This window comes from Leptonychotes weddellii, chromosome 4, assembly GCF_054177405.1.
Source record: "Leptonychotes weddellii isolate Sample4059 chromosome 4, ASM5417740v2, whole genome shotgun sequence".
Lineage (NCBI taxonomy): Eukaryota > Metazoa > Chordata > Mammalia > Carnivora > Phocidae > Leptonychotes > Leptonychotes weddellii.
Genome location: NC_138372.1, coordinates 111,283,201 through 111,295,460, shown reverse-complemented (window position 1 = coordinate 111,295,460; position 12,260 = coordinate 111,283,201). Strand labels below are relative to the sequence as shown.

The 12,260-nt window shown below is 41.0% G+C and overlaps 1 protein-coding gene across 3 annotated transcripts in view; it reads left to right on the top strand.

Annotated features, from left to right (window-relative positions):
- Positions 1–4,017: 4,017 nt before the first annotated feature.
- Positions 4,018–12,260, top strand: part of PDE7A (phosphodiesterase 7A) — a 113,792-nt gene continuing 105,549 nt past the window's right edge. The window contains exons 1-2 of one of the 3 annotated variants that reach the window (XM_031036549.2): positions 4,067–4,189; positions 11,016–11,128. Coding sequence is in view for 2 of the 3 variants with exons in the window: in XM_081816064.1 (XP_081672190.1) it covers positions 4,052–4,189 (138 nt within the window). In the remaining variant the exon portion in view is untranslated. Of the gene's footprint in view, positions 4,190–11,015; positions 11,129–12,260 lie in introns of all 3 variants that reach the window. The other 2 variants (XM_081816064.1, XM_006741175.3) reach the window with 2 other exon arrangements.

The following is a 12,260-nucleotide window of genomic DNA, read 5'->3' as shown; positions in this document are numbered from 1 at the left end:
TACCTCTGAAACAAATAATACATTATATGTTAAAAAAAAAGAAGAAGATAGTAAAAATGGCAAAATCAAGGGGGGAAACTGGAGGGGGAGACAAACCATGAGAGACTATGGACTCTGAGAAACAAACTGAGGGTTCTAGAGGGGAGGGGTGTGGGGGGATGGGTTAGCCTGGTGATGGGTATTAAAGGGGACATGTATTGAATGGAGCCCTGGGTGTCATAAGCAAACAATGAATCATGGAACACTACATCAAAAATAATTAATTAATTAATTTAAAAAAAGAAAATTAGGAAAAAAAATATATCCATGGTTCAGGAATCAAGGGGTGGGAGTGGAAGTGGATCCTCTCACTTTTACCCCTAGTGAATCACATGCAAAATTTTGCTTCAATTCCTGCAAAGTTGGGTTCTGCTTGTCCAGAGGTCTTATTTCCCAAAGAAGAGTGGTTCCACCAGGGTACACAGCAAGAGCTCAATCTGTAAATTGGGATTGCCACTTAGCCATTTAGGGATCCTCGTGCTATTTAACCAACATGTAAAGAAGAGTGTTACTCTACTGCCTGGACTGATTGATCCTGTTAAACTGATCTTTAATTGCTACTACATGGGAATGTACCTGGAATGCAGGAGATTCTTTAGGGGTACCTCTTAGTATTCCCATACTCTGTAATATGAGTTAATGGAAAAGCACAACAACCCAATAGAAGTAGAACCTCTAACGGTCTAGATATTTCAGGAATAAAAATTTGGGTTGCCCCATAAATAAAGGAACTATTATTGGCTGAGACGCTTGCTGAAGGCAAAGGGATATTTAAAAAGGTAATGGGGAAAAAAGAAAATAGTAATTATGATTATGTTGCCAGTTGCAGATATAAGGTCTATAATAGTTGTGAGCATTTTCCCTCATTTTGATATGAATATATTTGTGTATATTTAACCAATTATTTTCTTTTTCCCCCCTCTCTCTCATTCCCCTAGGATGTGTTAATAGTGGGTTACTTTATCTCTTGTATTTAAGTTACAGGATATCAAAGGGGTAATACGACTCATCAAGAAGAGGGATGAACGTCATTCAAAGATTCTACGCTCTTTTGGGAAGGGAGGGAGCTGTTTTGGGTTGTATGAGAGCTAGTTGCATCATATGGACATACACATGATTTTACTATGGTCTTTATTTGAAAATTAAATGTGATTAAAAGAAGTGTGTAGGGATGTCAAGTTGATAAGAGTTCAGACTGGGTTAGTTTGCACTAGCAGCTTAGCTAAGTTGGAACTACATTCCCAGAATTCTCTTCTTTTTAGGGTTTTGGTTGGCCACAACAGAAATTCGCAAAAGATTTGAGAAGTGGACGTGAAGCACCAGCCATTACACTTGGTAGATCCATGCAGGGTCCCAAGCACTGCTGCAGTTTTGCACATGACTTGCTGACTCACCTTACTGGCCAGGGGGCAGCAGGGGGCCTGCAGTTCCTCTAGCTTCTCTGTGTCTTGGACAAGATACATGTACAGAAATTTTCTCTCTCTCTCTCTCTAATCTCCTATTGCTTCTGTGTTTCTGGATAACCCTGACTGATATGCTTCCCAGTATAGTAAAAAACACTGAGAACAGTTGACATTCTGGTCTTGAGATACTACATGGTATGGTGGAAATGCATGGTTCTGAAATCACACAGAACAGAGTTCAGTGGCACAGATGACTTATGGTCTTGGAAACTGATTCCTCATCTGTAGAACTGGTATCAAATTTTACATATGTGGCTATTGTGTGGGGTTAAATTAAATGTTATATGTAGAATACCTGTCATGGCTCACAGTGGGTGTATGGTAAATGCTAGCTCCCCTCTCTGCTAAAGAGAGATGCATTGTTTAGTTAGTGCCCTGAGTCTTATCAAATGATTTAATGGAACTGAGTCTCTTAGATGTTATTAAATGTGATACAGTTATTTGAAGCATATACTGTTTGATGTAATACCAATACCACCTTCTGGGTGCTTAAATGTACAGAGAATTCAAACATTATTTCGTTAGTTCTGCCATTTATCTGTGTAAGATCTAGGGCAAGTTATGTTTCCCTAAGCCCAGTTTCAGTTTAGATACTATTATCTCATGGGTTTTTTTGAGTGAGAGTGTTTAGCTTAATCCCAAGCATACAGCAGATGCTCACTGTATCTACTAGATGTTGTGGGAGTAATTAGGGTTTCAAAGTGAGTGGGTCAGTTGTTGCATTTAGAGAGCTTACCATCTAGTGAAGACAACATTCATGAAACCACAGTGGAAGTTATATTTCTTTTAATAGTAGAGAACAGACAAATAGACAACCATGGAAGAGGCAGAACGTTTTAAGTGATGTAAAAGAAACAGATGTCCTGTAAAGATGATAAGAGGTCTTGCAGAGTTGACTTATGGAATCATGAGCATTTCATACCTGACGTCATCAGTAATGGCTATGCAGTACTTTCAAAGATCTACCACCTTTTCAATGGCTAGTCATAGCAAATAAGTGGAAGGATGGATACCCTGAGAGCAGAGCCGAATCAACAATTTTGCCAGCAGGAAAGAGCTTGTTCAGGCTGACGTCCTGGGGGCTGGAATGCCTTTGAAACAATGGGTTGCAACTGAAAAGCTTTGATAGTTTGGGGGAAAATGTGACAAAATGAACCTGCAAATGACATATTCAGCTTACAGACCAGGTCAAAAGCTCTCTCCTCTGCTTTCTAAAAATCAAAGCCAACAAAGAAAAACACGTTTGGTAAAAGGTCATGCAGGCTTCTTTTTTCCTTTGTCTTCTCAGTATCATCCTTTCTCATTTTTTCCAAGGCATACTCTCACTTCTTTCTGTCTCAGTGTTTCCCCTCCACCCTCTCACCCCCTCCTCACTCCAGCATTCTCGGCTCCTCTCTCCTCGCCTCGGCCCGGGACAGCCCTGGGGCCCCGCACCTGCCTGAGGAGAGCCCCAGCCGGGCCCTGCCAAAGGACTGGCAGTGACGTAGCAGGGAGGACGGGGTCCGCGCGGTCCGCTGACGTCACTGCCGCAGCGGTCCCCAGCTAAGTCCAAGAATGGGAAATCGAGGAGGGAAGCACAGCGGTGACCCCGCGGTTAAGGCTGAACGCTGCGAGTGCGCCGCGTGCTCTGGGTTTCTGGAGTCAGAAGGGCCAAATATCGCTTGTAGCGCAGGCTGAGCCCACTTCACAGCCTCAGCGCGCTCGAAAGCAAGAGTTTAGCGATAAGGGGAATGTCCCCAAACGGTGGGGCCTCGTGCGCACGCGCCTTGGGTGGAGGGCAGATAGGGGAGAGCTGGGGGAGTTGCGAGTTGATTTTGGAGGGGGCGGAGGCAGGGCGGCGTGTGGCTGGAGAGGACAGTGACCGAGCTTACTGTGCAGAAGTGGAGGAAGGCGGTTGCCGCCACCCCCCTGGCCCCCCGCCGCTTGTCCGTCTCCCTAGGCGCTGCGGAGGCGCGGGGCCTGCGGCGCGGCGTCGTGACGTCACGGTGGCGGCGGCCGTGGTTGGCGCACGGTCCGCGGCTGCAAAGTGTGAATTACGCCGGGCTCGCGCCGGCGGCGGAGTGAAGTCAGGCTCCGGGGGAGGGGAGGGGCAGGACGGTGGCGGCGGCCCGAGCTGGTGGCTGGTCCCAAGCCCCGCGCGCTCTGGGTCTCGCCTCTGGGTCCGGCAGTCTTTTCTTGCACCGCTTTCTTCTGTCCTTGCTCCGCTTCTGCTCTGCCCTCCCCGGACCCGCTCCTCCCGGCCGAGGAGCCCCGGGGCGGCAGGGTTCCCCCTCCGACTTTGCCTGTGCTGCCCCCGCTTGCACCCCGGAGCCGGGCGCGCGCCGGTCCTCGTAACTGTCGCCGCGGCCGCCGAAGCGTCTTCCCGCCGGCGGCCCGGGCGGAGTGTTGGGGTGGGGAAGGCGTGAGCGCGGCTTCCCGGCCCGGGGTCGGCGCCCACCCACCCTGCCCCCGCTTCGGCCCGGCGCCCCCAAGCCGCGGCCCCTTCCCAGCGCAGGGGCCGGCAGCCGCGGCTGGGCGGGCGCCGGGCGGGGGCAGGGCGGGCGTATTCAATGGAAGTATGTTACCAGCTGCCGGTGCTGCCCCTGGACAGGCCGGTCCCCCAGCACGTCCTCAGCCGCCGAGGAGCCATCAGCTTCAGCTCCAGCTCCGCGCTCTTCGGCTGCCCCAATCCCCGGCAACTCTCACAGGTAATTGCCGCCGCCGCCGCCGCCGGGGACCCACACTTGGGGGCTTCTCTCTTTTGTTTCCCTCTTCCCACCCGGGTTCACCTTCGCGACACCCCCAGTCTCCTAGCCGTTTACCTCAGACCCAGCATTGTCCATTGTTCGGGGATTTATAGGCTGGCCCCTCGACTCGAGAGCCTTTTCTTTTATCCTCGAGCTTTGCACACCCAGACCCCCGGCCTTCTCTGATTCCCCCCTCCCCCCGCCGCCCAACCCGGGTGGGCTTTGGGAGCCCTTCAGACCTTCTCCAGGCCCGCCCCCCTCCGTGCTCAGCGGTTTAAGCTTCGAGAAGGACTGCCTCCCTTTCTCGAAGTCTGGATCTTGAAGTCGGGCTCTCTAACCTTAGTTGTGGCCTCGGGCACACCTGTCCCCCTTCTCCCGTGCACACACCTGTGCCGCGTTTGCGCCTTGCCTCCCCCCTGCTCCCGCGCGCCCCGTGGTGTTCGGATGGTCCTGCGGTTCTTCGAACAATAGGCCAGTTCCTCGTCGCTGTTCCCCAGCCCCTTTTAGTTCTGTGGATGGACCTTAAGTGCTATAAAAGAAACAAGAATCGGGAGTGCTTCCCCGAAGAGCTTCGGTTTTTGCAGAGTTGATAACCAGGAATCAGTTTTGTTTTTAATTTGATAAGGAGATTTTAGGAGAGAAACTACTAATGCGCACTCACAGGAAGACTTTGTTTTGAATGGTCCAATACCAGTTGCTCCTGAGAATTTCGGTTTTTTTCTGTGGTGATGCTGTTGGCCCAATTCCTTAGTTCTGGGTGATTTTGATTGCCAGGTTTAAAATAGGCAAAAACAATTTTGCTTATATCTGAACCAAGCGCCCTCCATTTCTGCTGCCAGAGTGTTACATGTTCATGATCAATTTTTAATTCAAATATATTTCTTTTTCCTATTGGTTAGTATTAGTATCTTTTATGAAGCATATTTTCTCTGTCCAATTATATTGTAAATATCTTGAGCTGGGTCTGTGTGCATATATATTTTTAAACCGGTAGTGTGGATAGCACCTGGTAGAGATTTTGCTTATGATAGGTGTGTCCAGTAAATATTTGTCATTTGCTTCTTTGCCTAAATGGTAGAGATAGCAAGAAACCATCTGGATTTCTCTGTGAATTGTTTTTATTTAAAATCAGGCTTATTTCACAGGACAAGATGGTGTGCTAGTGAGGTCAGAGCCAACTTTTATGGTTTACTATAATAGCTTAAATAATACTACGTTGTTATTTTGAAAGTTAGGTCCATGCTCTAGCTTTATAGTACTTAAGCTTAAAGCATTTTCAGGTTCCAGAATTAATGTTGAAGAAATGTTAATGCATTGCTGGAAAAGGTTTTTAATGGTAGTAATTAAAGGTTTTTAACTGTAGTAACTTTTTTCACTTCACAATATTATTTTACTTTCTCAGATCACAGGCACATAACTAATACCCATTTCCAGTTCAGTATAAATAATAAGGATGATCAGTAGTCTTTTATAAAATTATAAAATACAAATAAAGTTACTTGTGCTCCCTGAGAAAATGAATGAGAAAGGAGATTCCAAGAGCATTAAAACAAGGCTGATACCAGGGTTTTACCTGTTGTCTTAATTAATCCTCAGAGACCAATTTTAAGCCCTACTCCTTCTTGACTCATTTCCTAGCCTTAGGTTTAAATGGGTAATGGAATTTTAAAAATATGATTGTGGCAGATAAAGCAAATAATGTAGAGTCACACCAAATTTTGCTAACTCCTAAAACTTAAAAAAAAAAAAAAATCTATACCCCAAAGTGAAGTATATAGAAACTTATGGAAATTTGGACAGAAAGTTTCTTGAATTATAACATTTTTTCTAATCATTGTTGCGCAACATTAAAATGATGATAAACTAACCATGGGCTGAAATGGGTGTATTTATCATTACCAAGACTTGGACTATCATTTAATACTAAAACATGTTGCTAGTGATTTCTCTAGGGCTAGAAGGGAATGTGTAATAGAAAAAAAAAGAGAAAAGAAAATTTGGGAATCTTATTCAGAGCTTTATACAATAAATGTTTGGTTAAATCCCTTGAATTTTCAGTTCCTAAGTCTAAAGCTACAGAAATTTAAAAAAACTGAGGTGATTTTGTAGTTTCATTTACTACCTAAAAAAATCCCAAACCTGGTTTTCTTTTTTTTTAGATGCTATTAAATTATTATTCTGAATCTTTCCATTTTAGAGTTTGTTCAAAACTAGCAATCTTTTCAGTTCTTCAGTTTCACCGTAATGTTAGAGACTGTCTCATAGTAGGTACTTAATACTTGTTGGATGAGTGAATAAGTAATGAAGTTATATCTGACTGGGCATCAGTTTTAAATATGAAAATAACGTAGGGACTTTTATCAGGGTATAGCTGTAACTCATTTATCCGGAACTTGGTTTAAAGAGGTTCAGGAAATAAGCAGAAGACTGAGCAACCAAAATATAGATTTGATGATCCTCTCAAAGCCTGTGTGTTTTAGGCAAAATTCTGACAAATCTGTGTTGCAAGCAACATCAAATTTGAAGGGGTTGGAGGCTGCTACAATTAGGTTCTCACTAATACTTGCAAAAGTTGACAGCGGACACACCAAAGCAGGAGATCAGAAGAAAAACTGTTCAAAGCCAGCAACTTTTAAAAGGGAACCCTGGGGACATACAGTTTAGGAGCTTGAGTGTTGTACAATACAATAATTATTAGTCAAAATAGTACTTAATTGAATCTGTTTTTAAAAACTGGAAGATCCCACTTAAAAAAATCTCCATGCGAAACAATTTAAGTGTTGGTGCTTACATGGATAAGGGTGAGTTGTCTGAAAAATTCATTTCTGTGGAATACCAACTGTCCCAAGAATGCCAAGTAAATGAGGCATTAGCTTTTGTTTTAAACCAGGTCATGTACTACTTTCTCAAATGGTTAATATGAGTTCTTTGAATTATTTGAAAAATCAGAATAATAAGAGAAGCTTGTTTTTGCCATTTTAGGATATCTGTTGTTGATAGCTGAGATTAAAGATTTATCTTGCAGAATAAAGATCTTATTTAGATAAAATATTGTGAGGGCAGAAATTGTCTTGTTTGGGGTGCCTGGGTGGCTCAGTCGTTTAAGCATCTGCCTTTGACTCAGGTCATGATCTCAGGATCCTGGGTTCAAGTCCTGAATTGGGCTCTCTGCTCAGCAGGGTGTCTGCTTCTTCCTCTCACTCTCCCCCCCCACCCCATTAAATAAATAAAAATCTTAAAAAAAAGAAATTTCTTGTTCACTACTGTGTCCATAGTGCTTTACATAGGTCGGTGCTTGGTAATGTGGAAGTTGAGTTTGTGTATTGATGACACGCCAAAGCACTGCACCTGTGATTATTTTAGTCAGATTTTCTGTGCACTGGAGAGAAATATTTGGGTTAGAAATTTGTGATCTAATTTTTTAAATTTATCATAAATCGATGGTATATATTATTATTGAACAAAATATTGGGGTCTCTTTCTTGAAGACATTATCTTTTTAGAGCAGTTTCAAGTTCACAGCATAATTGAGTGCAAGGTAAAGAGATTTCCCATATGCTTTCTGGCCTGGTACATGCATAGCCTCCCCCATTATCAGCATCCCCCCCACCCCCCGCCCCTCCGAGTAGTACATTTGTTACAGTTGCTGAACCTACATTGCTGCATCATTACCACCCTGAGTCCATAGTTTATATTAGGGTTCATTCTTGGTGTCTTTTTCTTTTTTTTAATACAGAAACTATTCCACAGATATTTACTGAACACCTTCCGAGAATGAGACTCCTTGTGATGAGTACTAAGAAAATGTAAAGAATTAGTAATTGAAAAAAAAAAATCACTTGGGAGCCTGCCAACCTAACCAAGTTTTTCTTTGATGCATTACGTTCCTTATACATAAATATTTTTTACTTGTAGTCATAGTGTACATCTCTGTTGTCTTTAGCAATGTTCTTAGTATATGACAAATTATCAAGGTCCTCTGTGTGCCAGAACAGTTCAAAATCCCTTGGATAAAAGTTGATTCTTAAAGAAGCTTACAGCATTATGTTGGGGAAAATGGTATGATTATATGTCACATAATTTTTGTATTGGAGTTATCAAGGCATAATGAGACTACAGGAAGGTATACCCAAATTTCCTGGGTAGATCAGGGGAATCCTCACATAGTAGTTGAGGCTTAGCCAAAGCCTGAAGATGATGTAGATGTTTCTAGATAAATGGGTGCATGTAGGGGGAGGAGGACAGAGGATGGTCTGGGAAATTATGTAGGTCAGCACTATCCAATAGAACTTTTTGTGATAATGGAAATCATCTCTGCAGTATCCAGTGTAATAGTCACTATCCATATATACCTAGGTAAGCACTTGAAATGTGGCTAGTCTGACTGAGGAACTGAATTGTAAATTCAGTTTTATTTAAATAGCTGCATATGGCTAGTGGCTACTATACTCTCAGAGAACAGTATAGTTTTATGTATACTTAATGATCATTAGTAGTGATGTCATGTTGATCTATGAGTACCACATTATCTGAATGTTGAATTGAGAACTATTTCAGGTCTTGATGTTGTGCACAAAACTTTAACACCTTCTTGCATGTTTGATAAAGTCTTTAGAATGGTATCACTAGGTCGAGTCAAGAGGTAACATTTTTTGGCTTTCTAGAGTGCTCTATCCTTTTACAGTACTAAGATAAATGATTATCAATCATCTCCAATCATATGTTACTATAATATATAAATAATAAGCTATTTTATAAATGTTTTACAAACATTTATAGAAATGTTTTATGTTAGTAGATGCACTGTGGTATGCTGAGTTTGTTTCAACTTAGACTAAGCAAAAATATACACTTTCTGAAGTGTTCCTGTGCATTTGCATTTCCTCTTTTGTCAAATTTCATTTGCATATATTGTGCTCATTTGTAAGGACTGTTGTATATCTAATGTCAGTTTGTAATTGTGCATTATTCCAAATTACTGTTAGCATAGTAGTTGCCTCTTCACAAATCTACATTCAGAAGCCAGTACAAGGAATAATGTGAATAGTCGGTGGGATGTCCTGGGAGTGGTTCAGTTGCTGAGACCTTCCTCCTTGTCTGCTCCCAAAACACTTGTTTTGTTGGGATCTTGGTTTCGTTATTCTGTTTTCAGAAATGTTTCATACTTTGATTTAATTTAATAACATCATGTTTTGGCTTTTACTTCTGAAGTAATATATATTTATGCTATAATTCAAATATATGTTCAAACAATATTAATGTAAATTTATAGTGTATTTGGAGTGTTGTTCTGATTGAGGAGTAGGGTGTTCAAATTGCTAGTTTATAAGTTTTCATCAGGAACACATTTAGTCTATGGGACGTGATTGGAAGAGGTTTTAGACCTATGCCCAGATTTTGTTGCTTTGTTGCTATGCTTAGAGTTCCATCAGCTGTACATACTACCTATTCGAGAATTCTTTTTTAAACACAAATGTCCTGCAAGAGGTAAAATATTAAGCCTTTTCAGGGAGTTACGAAGAGTAGGGAACTCACTTTGGGTGGAAAAGAGAGGCACCATCCATTCTCTTTGAGGCAATTTGATAAGATTTCTGCTAATACTTTAGTGTAAGCTTCAGCCATTCCTTCCTTCCTTCCCTTTTTTTTTTTTTCCTTTTCTTTTCATGAAGAACCAGAGGTAATTTTAGAGAATTAACGTCTTTCTAGTGATGGGTATAGCGACAAGTTTGGGAAGAGAAGAGCTAAAGAAAGAGAAAGTTGATAAAGCTTAGCTTAATTCAGATTTTTGCCTAGGACTATTAATATCCATTTAGTTGGACTAAAGACACTGAGGAAATTCAGGTGATAAAGAACCCTCATTGCATGCAGATCTTAAGGAATTTAATTTTCTGTACCAAAGACTGTGTTTGTGTTTATATAAAATCTAATTTTGTTAGAAGTACCTTGATTAAAGATCTTTAAGATCTGGGCATTCTTACATTCCCTTTGGCCATTCCAGAAAACTTCAACAATTAATTTTTAATCTTCTAATTTAGCAGCAACTTAAAGCTTTTTTATTCTACAGATTGCTCAGATCTTATGATTAATTTGAATTGAGAGAAAAGTGAGTGTTTATTCTCTCCCACATTTAAATAGCCTGTTCTTGCCTAAACACAACATAGACTTTGTTGATTTTTATATTGTTGTTAAATATGTCTTTCAAAGGTTACTCACAAATAAATGATACTTTCACGTTTTTGCATTCAGTTTTACTATATGAGGTAGTAGTATATGAGGAAAGGAACAAAAACTACATTTGTAGATGAGCCTTTGAAGCTTGCAGAGCTTCATTTTGACTGCTGGCAGGTTCCCTTCCTAATGGACCTGTGCCAGTGATCTTGTGGTTGAAATCAGAAGTTTCTCCTGCTTGTAATTTTGAGTAGGAATTTTGGATTACTGCTCCATGCCTCCACCTGCTGGTAGGGAGGGCTCTTCGTTTTCTGAAGATGATGGCGAGAGAGAGGAGAGGCTGAAAGCAGGGCAGGGAGAATTGGGGGAAGAAGATGAGTTGTTAATTGGTTAACTAAGTTTCAGCAAAGCCTACTCTGTCATTCATGTTTCGGATAGACCAAACTCGAGCTCAAGACCATGTAAAGTACTCGATAAATGGTGTTTAAAGTTTCAGTGATAATTGTTTTCATTTGAGTACCTCACATGCCAGATACTGTCACTGATGTTTTTAATCTTTACAAAAACTCTATATAAGTGCTATTACTCCCATTTTTACCTTTTTTTTTTTTTTTACAAGGAGTAAACTGACCTTAGAGACAATACATTATTTGCCCAAGGCATCACAAGAACTTTGAGAAGCACCTGTCATGTTCCACACCCTTACTTTTAACCTAGCCTGCCTCGGTGAAGGTGAGTAGAATATAGTTAGTCTTTCAGGTTTATGGATTATAGATTTTTGTTGGCTCATAGATGTGGATAAGGAAAACACATTTGATGATTTCAGGTAATTATTTGAAACGATAACCTTTATTCTGGTCTTTTCAAATCGTATCTGGAGTTTGTTCCAGATGCCACTTTCTAGGAGGATATGACTAAGTTAAATCATACTCTGAAGATAGTTACCAAGATGATGAAGTGATTTGAAAGCACGTTGTTTGATATGTGAGTGAAGAAATTGGAAGACATTTAGCTTGGAGAAGGGAAGCCTCAGGATTTGGGCCAAGAAGCTGGGGATGGAGGTAGAGGAGTGGTTGGTGAGAGGTGATGGAGCATTGCTATCTTCCAGTATGTGAAGAATTACCACGTGAATGAGAAAAAGGAGGGGAGGATTAATTTAGATTTTGATTGGTTGCATGTTCTTGATTGCTATACTCTGTTCCTACTTTGTGAGGGCAGTCGCTAATATACAGGAGAAGATACAAGCTTAAAGATGTCACTTGTCCAAGGTAACACAACTAGATAGTAGAAGTGGATTAAACTCTGGTTCATTCTGACCTGACCCTAAAGACTATGCATTCTCTTCTTCCTTTTACGACACGGGAAAAGGATATTACTGCAGAGAGTAGAATAGGACGAATAGGTAGAAACAATAGGGAAATAGGGAGATCTTGTGTTTAATCACACTAATAATTAAAGAAATGTAAACTAAAAGAATGATAAAATAAGTATATAACATGAAGATTACACAATGCTAGTAGGATATATGTAAATTTGCTGAAAAGTAATTTAGCAGTTGAATAAAAAAATATATTGCCTTCCTTTATTTTAGTACTGAGTATTTACAGTTTGTCCCAATTTTGTTTAAAACTAAATCAAAATATATACATATGTATACACCATGCATACTCACAAAAAAGGAAAAATAAAGCCAGAGGTATCCTCCAATGCTAACTGAAGACATCTCTGGATGTTAAATTATAACTAATTTTTAGCTCTTTGTTTAGAATTTTGTGTAATTTTACCAATGTTCTTCTTTTAGCATGAATCTTCTTTTTAATCACAATAATCCTAGAAAAAGTGAAACAAGTTATATTTGGGCCCA